Source organism: Camelus bactrianus, chromosome 34, assembly GCF_048773025.1.
Source record: "Camelus bactrianus isolate YW-2024 breed Bactrian camel chromosome 34, ASM4877302v1, whole genome shotgun sequence".
NCBI classification, from domain to species: Eukaryota; Metazoa; Chordata; class Mammalia; order Artiodactyla; family Camelidae; genus Camelus; species Camelus bactrianus.
Window position 1 is genome coordinate 17,720,896 of NC_133572.1, and position 12,550 is coordinate 17,733,445.

Here is a 12,550-nt window from a genome sequence, read left to right on the forward strand (position 1 = left end):
TACGACACAATGATTTTACTTACACATATTATGAAATAATTACAGCGATAAATTTAGTTAACATCCATCATCTCCTATAGATACAAAAAAAAAAGGAAAAAAATTCTAAGGGATGAGAACTCTTGGGATCTACTCTCTTAGAAACTTTCAAATATACACACAGCAGAATGAACTATAGTTATGTTGTACATTACATCATTAATATTTTTAATCTTGTAACGAAGTTTGGCTCACTCTTCTTATAAAGAAGTTAGTTTTGATTAAAAATAGCTCTCTGACAAAGTCATTGGATTGATGCGGGTTTCAAATATAGTAAAAACCCATCATTAAAAATCTTGACATTTAACACTGTTCTGCACAGGACTGACTATATAATTTGTGGGGCCCAGTGCAAACTGAAAATGTGGAGTCCTTTGTTAAAAAAATTATTAAAAATTTCAAGACAGGGACAGTGGAGCATTAAGCCAAGCGCGGGGCTCTTCTAAATAGAAGTCACAAGCCCGTGAAACTAGCGTGGCTTCTACAGAATTTTTGGTTATTTGCTCATCAAGGCTGAAGAAAAGATTTTTATCATGAGTGACTGATTGCACCTCTAAGATCTTTTCCAACTGAAAAATTACATAATTCATAGCAACTCCTACGTACATCATTGCACATTCTCTGCACTGCAGGAAACATTTCATTATTGCCTGGTGATGGCATTACACATGATTTTTAACTTTTAATATAGAATGAACTTTATAGTACTTGATGCCTAGGAAAACAAGCATTTTTCTGGCTCCTTTAATTCTAGTCTTAGCAATGGACTTTAGTCTTAGGGAGAGGGTAAAACAAAAGATAGAAAGCACAGGCAGTTAGAAGGAGGAACAAAGTCTCTTAACATCTTGCTCAGAAATGGAGAAGTCTCTGGATATGAACTAATTCTATTAGGATTCATACTTATTTGTCCCTAAATTTCTATGGGATAGGATGTCTACTTTATCCTACTAAAACACACAAAATCAAGAGGAAAAAAAGTGGCTGTTGCATTGACCCTGAGCTTAATTCCAATGGCCACCTTTTATATTATGCCATCTGAAACACAACTCACATAATCACAATGGTCCTCATGAAGATATTGTTTCCATTTTTCTTTGAAACTGAAGTTCAGAGAGGTTAGGTGGACTTGCCCAAGATCACAAAGAAACAAAGCCTGGATTCAAATCCCACATCCATCTGACTTAAAGGCTATGCTTTTAATCTTAAAAACAGAGGAGAGGGGAGAACACCATGTGAAGACAGAAGTAGAGATTGGAGTGGTGTATCTACAAGTCAAGGGATGCCAAAAATTGCCAGCAACCATCAGACACTAGGAGAGAAGCATAAACAGATTTCTCCCTCAGAACCTCTGAAATGAACCATCACTTGCCAACACCTGGATTTTGGATTCCTAGCTTTCGGATCTGCGAGAGAATAAACTCCTGCTGTTTTAAGGCACCCGGTTTGTGTTACTTTGTTACAGCAGTCCTAGGAAACCAGCGCACCTAATACTCCACACTCCTGCTTTGGAGCAATAATGGGACGGTAAAAGGCCAGAAAAGATGAGGATGGTGATTATTACAAACACGTGCCCTTATCATGCTATAAAATACTTCTTTTAAAAAGTGAATATATACTCTTTACAAAGACACTGATCTAGTGGAAGATTATGTTGGAATCTGGAAAAGAAATCATGTGATCTAATTTGTTGTACCTGCTGATTGGTGCCCGTGGCACACGGGACGTTCACATGTAGGACACTCTGGGACACCTGCATACCTCTGCTCTGCTTTGGTATGCTCACCAAGAATCACTTGTGTTTGTTCCCAGTTGTTCTTGTCACTAAAATGTTTAACTTTTGAGTATTATACACCGATAGAAAAAAATAGAGGATACTTTTATTAAGGGTTGTAAGTTAATCCATCCTAGGGTAGAAAATAAGAGTTCATTAAAAGATGACCATTATTTTCTAGGTCCTGATGAGTTCTGACTTTTGTAATTCTAACCTGATCTACAAACAAGCTAACCAAATCATTGATGATGCGCATAGCTTATGCGCACAGGGTGCTCACTTTTGCCAATATTGCAGCCAGACGTTTGTCTCTATTAACTTTGACTGATTTAGGATCACACAGCCCAGAGATGGTGAAACTCAAGCGCCAGTCTGACTCAAGATGCCATCCTTTTGACTACTATCGGATGCTGCCTCTCCCCTCAGAGTATATCCCTCGCATTAGCTGAAGGCTTTCATTCAAGGAAGTGCAGAAAAGCAGACTGCGAAGAAGCAGGGCCTTAGGGTAGACTGCCTGATTCCTGGGCCATCTGAGGATCCACCCTCACTGGCCGTCTGTAAGTCACATTTCCCCCATCCCTTATGGTCCTTATTTGCAATTGTTTTTAGACTGACTGCTTAGATTTAAAAAAACAAAAAAAACAAAAAAACTTTTTGTTTTCTTTTCGTTAGTTTTTCTGTGGGCGGGCGATGTTCTCTTGCACGGCTACAGCGCGCGCCGACCTCGCCGGCACGCGTGTCTCCTGTTCCTCCCTCCCAGGGGCGGGGCGCGACGCGCGAGCCTGCGCAGTAGGGCCTCGGGCCCGCGCCGTGACGCGGCCCGGCGCTTGGCCCTTCCCGCTTGCCGTCTTCGCAGCCATGGCGGCCGCCGCGCTCCCCGCGTGGCTGGCCCTGCCGCCGCGGGCCGGGACCCTTCGGGCCTTTTCCACCGCTGTGTCCCCGGCCACCCGCTCTCCGAGGTCAAGACTGCGTGAGTGTCTGCCGCGTCGCCTCCGGGCTGTGGGGCGGTGAGGGGGCGCAGCGCGGGCCCGTGATGGCCGCCGCGGTGACGGGGCCCGCGCGTCCCCGCGGAGCCCGGCGCGCCCTCCGCCAGCCGGTCGCTGGCCCGCCTTCTGGGAAAGCGGGGAATGTGGGTCTGCGCTGTGCCCGGAGTGTCGCCTGGTTCCTGGCAGCCGGTGTCTGTTCCTGGGTCCTCCGGGCGCCGCGAGCTTGCGCCCTCCTCCGCGCCCTGCCTTTGGCGCTCCCTCCCGGGGTCACCGGCACACGTCTCTCTCTCTGGTTGCTGGTGCTCGGTAGTGTTTGTTGGGAAATGTTGAGCTACGAATTTCCCCCGGAAATTTAAGTATACACATGTCCTAGAACAAACTACAGCTCTGAATTCCAGGCCTAACAATGCCGCCAAATGGAGTGACCTTCGCTCAGTAGGCATTGGTGAGGTCACCTTCATTCAAGAGAGATTTTAGGGATGCCTGGTACCGTCCTGGCCCTGGAGGAGCCTAGTGGAAGAGTCTGGTTGTGCTGAGTACTAGTTGTACGTGGACTAGAAGTACTGTGCAGTGTGCAGTGCTAACAGAAGCGGGAATACAGTGACGAGGTGAGGGCACCGAGGAGGAGTCCTCAAGGGTCAGGAAAAGCTCAGTCGAGGGAGCGCCTGTAATCATTGACCAGATCTGTCCGTGCTACTTTCTATACTATTTCTAATCTTCGTACTCCTAACTGCCCAGTTTAGGCCACCGTCTCTCACTCCTATGATGGTTTCTTTACTGGTCTCCCTGTCTGCTCTTGCAGAATTCTCACAACAGCCAGAAGTGAAGTGTTCAAAAAAGCAAATCTGAACTTGCTGCCCCTGTGTTGAAAATCTACACATGGTTTTTCATTGCTTTAAGATTAAAGAGTAAATTCCTTAATGCGTCATAGTGGCTCTTCATAGTCTTAACACTTACAAGTTTTCATTCATTTATTCATTCTACAAATACTTAACTCCTACTGTGTGCTAGGTAGTGTTCTGGATACTGGGATACAGCAGGACTCTTCATCTCATGAACTTAACATTCTTTGAGGGGAAGTCAGATTATAAACAGGTAAACAACATCAGTACAATGTCAGGTAGTGACTAGTGCTATAAAGAAAACTAAAGCAGGTGTTGACAGTGAAGGATGGGGGGTAGTGGCTGAAGGGTAAGATAAGGTAGGTGGTCAGGAAAGAACTCCCTAGGGAAGTGACATTTGAGCGGATCTGCGGGAAGAGCATTGTTGGCATACGGAACTGCAGATGCAAAAGCCCAAAAGTGAGAACAAGCTTAGGGGTGTGACCAAGGAACAGAGAGCAGGCCAACGTGGCTGGAGGAGAAGGCCAACGTGGCTGGAGCTAAGGGAGTAAAGAGGAGAGTGGGAGTATGAGATGTCAGAAAGGTAAGGAATGGCCCGATCCTGTAAAGGCTTATGGGCATTTGGCTTGGATTTTATTGTAAGTTTGAGATCACATTGAGGGGTTTTGAACAGGAATTGATATGATGTGATTTATACTTTTACAAGATGCTGCGTGGAGAACTGGGGCTAGGCATGGAAGCCAGAGAGCAGTTTGGAAGCTGCTGTAGTCCTCCACGTGAGATGATAGAGACTTGGATTGAAGTGATGGTGTGAGGAGAAGCTGGTGTGGTTGGATCAGGGATTTATTTTGAAGGTAGTGCTAACAGGATTTCCTGATGGATTTGATATGCAGCTTGAGGAAAAGTCTTGAGGACCATGTTAGATTTGTCCTGAGCAATTGGAAGAATGGTGATACCATTCACAGGGACTGGGAAGACTGGAAGAAGGAAATCAAGAGCTCTGCCTATGATGTGTTACAGTTGAGATGCCTGTTAAATATCACTGACCTCTTTTCTTAGTGCTCTCTGTGCTATACTCTTGAATTTCAGCCATACTGAACCTATTTACTGTGATTTTTCCTCTTCTCGCTCGCTCTAGAACACTTTTTCTCGCATGGCTACCTCCTGCTCATCTTTAAGGTTTTAGCTTAAAAAGTCTGCTTCTTCAGAGATATTTTCCCCAACAAATTGAATAGGTTGGATCCCCTGCTATATGTTTCCATTAATACTTATCACCGTTTATTGAAATTACTTGCTAGTTAGTTGTCCTGTTGGACAGATCTACATTCCGTGAGAACAAGGACTGTGGTTTTGTTGTTCGTTGCTGTCTCCCTAGTTGCTGGTACACAAGATCACTCAAATAAGTTTTGACTGAATCAGTGAATTACTACTGAGGGATGATCCAATAAAAATTTTGTCAGATGAAGATAATGAGGGGAGGAGGGAGTAGGGGACAGAAACCAGGCAGGTGAAAGGGAGGCACCTTCCAGGCAGAGAGAACAGTAGGTTCAGAGGAAGACTCAAGGGTCCAGTACTGGACGTTCAGTGTAGCTCTGGGGCCTCGTGAAGGGAAATGAAGCTAGAGAGGTTCAGAGTGTGAAGTGTGTTATGCTGTGCTGTCGTCACCTGACTCCTTGCTCTTTCGTTTTCTTGGCTGAGTGACCTGTAAATAAGGATAATAATAGTACTTAAAGTTATCGTGAAGAATAAGATTGAGATACTAATGAAAAGCATTTAGCACAGTAGTTACGTGGAAGTGCTGAGTAAATACACTTACTATTTCAGTGTAGTAAAACATTAATTTAGAGAGGCTTAAGTTAATATTTTAAAAGGTATTTACTGTACGTAACTTATCCTCTTGCACAGTTACGTAATTTACTAGGGATAGCTACGATTTATGTTATTGATGTTATTGTAGCATCGGCAGTTCTAATATACAATAGAGAAGGAAACTGGAGTTCATTTGTGTGTGTAAAGAACAGAATAATTCCGAGTATGAGTAAGTATATATATTAGAACATTTCAAGTCAGTTATCTTTAACGATGCAAGATACTAATTTCTAGCTAGATATTTTAATGTGGGAAAGTGAGTCTGTTTGACAGTGAACCTTAAAAGTCACTGAAAATATTTCTTTAGATGATGAGTTCACTATATCATCAGTCACAATATATTTTAAAGTCAAGTAACTCGAATTTTCTTAACTATTCTTGACTTTTCATTTTCATTAAAATGATTTAATCCCTTAGCTTACAGAAAATGGGTAATTGTTTCATTTCTATATTACCGAATACTTTACATTATGTGAGAATTGTGGGAGCATGAACAGTGTTGAACTGTAACTGTCCTGTTGTCTTTTACCTACAACAGAAAGAACATCCAGAAATGAAAGGCCGCTGAGGAGAAAGGTAAGCGGTTAAGGTGCTCTAGTGTGTGCTGTCTTCCTGACTTCCGAAATTCTAAAGTGAGGCAGATGCTCCTTACGAGGCAGAAGGGTGCTGCCCGAGGAGGCTTCGCGAGGGGACATTGACTTGGTGACTGCTTCAGCCCTGGCTCTGTTCTTCCACTGGTTTTTATCAGTGCCCTGAGAATGGATCATCTTTGAGAGGTGGGCCCACTCACATACTCCCAGGAAATAGGTATATAAACTAGAATATAGAATTATTTTTGATGATGCCTTGAACAGTCATGCAGCCTGGGGTGTGTGTGTTAATCTGATCAGTTTGGCCTCACCCTGTGGACATCTCTATGGAGGAATCCAAATTATAAGGTCATTTAGTAAGTGTGGAGTCAGAACAAAGGCACACTGGGTGGGAGTTAAATGGCACCAATTATAATCGTCTAAGTAGCCATTTTCACAGGAGTATTAACTGCTTCCAGGACATACACTGCACTGGTATATTGCTTAGTTGGGTGTGGCCGAGTTTTGCCTTCTCTAAGCCTCCTTTTGGGTTTAAAGGGAATGCTAGCCATCCCTGTCTATCAAGTACAGTTTAAAAAATAACTATGCTAATGTGATTCACTAAGCCATCATGTAGCTATTCTCTGGGCCTGGGAGACATATTATTTCTCATTATGTATCCATTCAATTAGTTTCATCCTAATTTGTTTATTTCCAAGTTCTTATTCTTTATTTTCCTTATTTCTCGTTTTCTTTATTTCCAAGTTCTCATTGTCACCTCATGTACTGACTTTCACTGAAGAAGTTTTAAAAATTACTTCAGAATATATTGTTACTCACCCCTCTATGAACAATATGTAAAAAGTTTGCTAAATGTCTAAGTAAGGAAATAGAGAAGTTTTTTTTTGCGAAGGAAATGTGCTGCTAAAGGGGATCCTTGCCACTGGGTTTGAGGAAACCGCAGAGCTGTTTTGGTAGGTTTGATGGGTTTTCATTTCACCAGCAACAGCTATGGGAGGTCAGATTTTCTGTAGGTGGCAATTCTGCTTGTGTTTCTCTTAATTACAGTTTTTTTGCTCTAAAATGAAAGAACATGTTTATATTTAAAATATTAAACTCTCTTCTGTTCCTCAGGCACTGCCTCCTAGGACAGAGAAAATGGCTGTGGACCAGGACTGGCCTAGTGTTTACCCTGTCGCGGCACCGTTTAAACCCTCAGCAGTACCTCTTCCTGTTCGAATGGGTTATCCAGTAAAAAGGGGGGTGCCCATGGCCAAGGAGGGGAATCTGGAACTTTTAAAGGTGAGATAAGTTGCTGATTCACTGGCTAGAACTTACATCTAAATACATGCTGATCTCCCTCTGACACCTCCCCTCCCCCCAGTTCATCAAGGTTCAGTACATAGCAGCTTACTATGTTTTAATTTAAATTTTTTCCAGGTAATAATAGGTATTATATTTTGCTTATCCATGGTAAAGAAGACTCAAAGAATCTAGGCATTTAAGAATGTAATTAATTGGTCCCATGGCTTCCTCTTTTCTGCTGTATCTTTTCCATGTTGTGTCTTTCAACTAGAACTAAAAAAAATGAAATAGCCTAATTTGAGATTGAGAATTGGAGGGGTGAGGTTTCTACTTCTAAGAGATTTATTTAAAAACCTCCCGGAAAACGATTCAATATCATTGTTAGAGTCCTTAACTTCTTTTTTCTTGAAGCAAACTAGGTTATATTAAATGCTTCACTTGATAGTATCTGTAATGATTTACGAACAATAGACTTCGTAAAGAAGATACAAATGTGCATGGCCTGGGAATGCATGTCTTAGATGGTTTTCTTTTACACACAATGGAATGATCAAGAAGTTGTATTTTCGACTAATGAGGGTTCTTGTGAAAAACAAATATTTGCTAAAAGCTGATGGTAAAAAATGAGATGGTAACTGAAGAGGGAGTTGTCTGCTGCTGGAGACAGATGAAATTTGGAAATGGGAATATTTCAGGAGACAAGAAATCAGACACCTACAAAACTAATCTTTTCTTCAAATGAAAGAGGAGAATTGAACTTAGTTGAAGAAAAGGTCTTTGGAAAATATCACTTGGTGAGAAAGAATAAGCAATGTATTTGTAATGATGGTTGTGAATGGAATTTTAATAAACATAAAAATCCAAACATTTAATGTATACTAGCCCTTTTAAGAATCACCTACATGCTTAGTCCAGTGATACGATCTGTTCCTAGTAAGTCCTACTGAATAAGCTTATAAACTGAGGTAATATATACAGAGTTCATAGAATAGTGCCAATATAAATGCTGTGTAAACGTAAGCTATAATTTTTTCCCTTTTATGATTTTTGAGTCATGTTTTAAAAATATAAGTATAGAAGATGAAGTCACCCACCCCATAATACCAATATTCAGTGCTTGTTTTCTCTTGATTAAAATAAACATTTTCTGATCAGCACTTAAGAGCCCAGATATAATGCTTAGAGTAACTTCCCATTTGTTCAGATTTTCTTTCCAAATGAGTTTCTTTAAACTAAATTTTCTATTTAGATATTTAACATTATTCAAGAAGTATGCCTGGAAATGTTAATTATATATTTGAAAGAGTCAAATCTGTGACCTTACCTAAATTTGCATTGGCCCTATAAATGAGTAGATAGCTTCTCAGTATATCATAAAGATATTCCATTCTTCATTAAACTGTTAAGATTTGCTAGCTTCATTTATTCATCCATTCAATTCATAAAATGTTAAGTACAAAGTAGAAAATGTATCACATTTGTATGTATTCCGGGGCAATTAGGATTATTAAACAATGATGTGTGTCCTGAAGTGCTTTCAGTTTTATATATTTGTGGCAGGAATAACACTATAAAAATAATTTTTCTTCTCCACCATCATTGTCATTGTCATTCGGTACTGAATCTTTATTTCAAGGAATTCATTTCTTGAATTTACAACACCTGTGACACGGAATCAACATTGTGAAAAACAGATTTTATTTATGACAAGGCTTGTGGGGCTTACGATTTAGTCTTACTGGAAAATTTTCTTTTTCATGTTTTAAGACAGTTAGCTAATTTATCCCTTGAAACTCTCTATTTTAGATCCCCAATTTTCTGCATTTGACTCCAGTAGCAATTAAAAAGCACTGTGAAGCTCTTAAAGGTACGTGGTTGTTTTAGAATATGAACTTAATATTTTATTAACTTCATAGGAGTCTCATTTCTAATGATAAAGGGGTCGGTTCATCAAGAGGATATAATATTTATAAATATTTATGCACCCAAAATAGGAGCACTTAAATATATAAAGCAAATATTACAGAACTGAAGAAAGAGCTAGAAAGCAATACAGTAATATTAGGGGACGTCAGTCCTCCGCTTTCAACAATGGTAGAGCATCCAGACAGAAAGTCAGTAAGGGAACATTGGACTTAAGCTACACATTAGACCAAGTGGATTTAACAAACATTTATAGAACATTCTATCCCATAGCAGTAGCATACACGTTCTTCTCAAGCCCATGTGAAACATTTTTCAGGATAGATCACATGTTAGGCCACAAAATAAGTCTTAAGCAATTTAAGAAGATTAAAATCATATCAAGCATTTTTTCCAACCATAATGATATGAAGCTAGAAATCTATTACAAGAAGGAAACTAGAAAATTCGCAGATATGTGGAGATTAGATAACATGCCCCTAAACAAATACTGGTTCAAAGAAGCCACCAAAGGGAAATCAAAAAATAAAAACTATCTTGAGATATGGGATGTCCCCAAAGCAGTTCCAAGAGGGAAGTTTATAGCAATAAATGCCTACATTAAGAATAAAGAAAAATGTCAAATAAACCACCTAAATTTAGACCCCAAGGAACTGGAAAATGAAGAATAACTTAGCCCAAAGTTAGTAGAAGGATGGAAAAATAATGGTCTGAGTGGAAGTAAATTGAGACTAAAAGGACAACAGAAAAGATCAATGAAACAGAGCTTGTTTTTTGAAAAGATAAACATAGACAAACCTTTATCTAGACTCACCAAGAAAAATAGAGGCCTCAAAATTGTGAGTGAAATAGGAGACATAACTCATATCACAGAAATACAAAAGATCTAAGAGACCACTATGAACAGTTTTATGCCAGCGAATTGGACAGCTGTGAAGAAATGCATATGTTCCTGGAAACATAATATACCAAGACTAAATCATGAAGAAGTAGAAAATCTGAATGGATCAGTTACTAGTAAGGAGACTGAATCATTGATCAGAAACCTCCCACCAGGAAAAGTCTAGAACCAGATGGCTTCATTGGTGAATTCCACTAAACATTTAAAGAATTAATACCAATCTTTCTCAAATTCTTTTAAAAAACAGAACAGGAGGGACCACCCGAACTCATTTTACAAACACAGCATTACCCTAATGCCAAAACCAGACAAAGTAGAATTACAGGCCAATATTCCTGGTGAACATAGATGTAAAAATCCTCAACAAATATGAGCAAGCCAGATTCAGCAGTACATTAAAGGGGTCATACACCGTGATCAAGAAGGATTTGTTCTAGGGATGTGAAGATGGTTCAACATCCGCAAATAAATCGTTGTGATACACCACTTCAACAAAACGGAGGGTAAAAATCATATCATCTCAACAGATGCAGAAAAAGCATTTGATAGAATTCAACATCCTTTCACAAGAAAACTCATCACAGTGGGTTTAGAGGGAACAGACATCAACATAATAAAAGCCACATGTGACAAGCCCACAACTAGGGTTACTCAGCAGTGGAAAGCTAAAATCTTTCCCTCTAAGATCAGGATAAGACAGAGATGCCCACTGTCACCAATTTTATTCAACATAGTACTGGAAGTTCTAGTCAGAGCAGTTAGGCAAGAAAAAGAAATAAGACATTCATTCAGATTGTAAACAAAGAAGTGAAACTCTACTTGCTGATGACATTATCTTATACATAGAAAATCCTAGACCACCAAAACAGCTGTTGAAATTAATAAACGATTCAGTAAAGTTGCAAGATACAAACTCAGGATACAAAAATCAGTTGCATCTTCTGCAATGAACATGGGAGTTCAGAAAGAAATTGAGAAAACAAATCTTATTTATAATAGTATGACAAAATGAAATACTAGATGAGGGGAGGAGGAATTTAGAACACAGTGAAAAGGCACAAACTTGCAGGTTCAGAGTAAATACTCTGGATGTAATGTACAACATGATAAATACAATGAACACTGCTCTATGCTATATATGAAAGTTGCTAAAAGTAAATCCTAAGAGTTCTCATCACAAGAAAGAGTATTTGTTTTCTATTTATTTTTTGTCTGTATGAAATGATAGATATTCACTAAATTTATTGTGATCATTTCATGGTCTATGAAAGTCATCATTATGCTGTACACCTTAAACTTATGCCGTATAGTATGTCAGTTATATCTCAATAAACTGGAAGAAAATAAATAAAAATAAAATATATGAACATGTGATAAAATAAAGCAAGAATAAAGTATTTAGGAATACATTTAACCAAGGGGGTTGAAAAATCTGTACACTGAAAACTGTAAGATATTGATGAAAGAAACTGAAGAAGACACAAATAAATGTAAAATACTCATGTCCATGGATTAGAAGAATTAGTATTGTTAAAATGTCCATAAAACCTAAAGCAGCCTGCAGATTCAGTGCAGTCTCTGTCAGAATTCCAGTGGCATTTTTCAGAGAAATGGAACAAACTCCTAAAATCTGTACAGAACCGCAAAAGGCCCCAAATAGCCAAAACAATCTTGAGAAGGAAGAACAAAGCTGGAGGCATCACACATCCTGATTGCAAACTATGTTCCAAAGCCATAGTAGTAATCAAACTGCTCTGCCCTGCTGGTAATCATTTTGCAGTATTTATGTGTATGGAATCAATGAGGTGTATGTCTTAAACTTACAGACTGTTTTATGTCTATTACATCAATAAAGATTGGGGGGCAAAATAACACTGTTTCTGTAATGCTATATAGCCTTATATTCTGAATGATTGCTGAATCATTGCTTTTTTCTCCTTTCTTTAAGAAAGATTTTCAAGTCATATTCAGTGAATTATTAGATGTCAAATCTGCAGGATTTTTTTTTTTTTTTTGCAGACTACTTTACAAAGTGCTATGAATAGTAAGAATCAGAACTCATAATCCTTGCTCAGGTAGGCTAGGACTTGTTGTTGAATTATAGAAAGCATATGCATAAAAAAGACTGAAGAAAATATTGCAGAATGTTGCCAACAAATGCAAATCAGTATGATCCAAACTGGAGGTAGTGTGGAATGATACTGAATAGCTGAGTAGAGGGGTGGAGAGAGGAATGGGATACTTTGCAGAGAAGTGTTATCTTGAAGAAATTGTTCAAAATTTTAAAGAAATTAGAAGTGATGTATACATGTAGTAAAATTAAATGGTACAGAAGCTTTCTTCTT

The 12,550-nt window shown here is 39.1% G+C and overlaps 1 protein-coding gene across 2 annotated transcripts in view; it reads left to right on the forward strand.

The window, feature by feature from the left end:
• Nucleotides 1–2,609: 2,609 nt before the first annotated feature.
• Nucleotides 2,610–12,550, forward strand: part of MRPS35 (mitochondrial ribosomal protein S35) — a 30,733-nt gene continuing 20,792 nt past the window's right edge. The window contains exons 1-4 of one of the 2 annotated variants that reach the window (XM_074357615.1): nucleotides 2,610–2,780; nucleotides 6,046–6,083; nucleotides 7,211–7,378; nucleotides 9,188–9,248. In XM_074357615.1, coding sequence (XP_074213716.1) covers nucleotides 2,669–2,780; nucleotides 6,046–6,083; nucleotides 7,211–7,378; nucleotides 9,188–9,248 — 379 coding nt within the window. In that variant the 5' untranslated portion in view covers nucleotides 2,610–2,668. The remainder of the gene's footprint in view (nucleotides 2,781–6,045; nucleotides 6,084–7,210; nucleotides 7,379–9,187; nucleotides 9,249–12,550) is intronic. The other variant, XM_074357614.1, reaches the window with a different exon arrangement.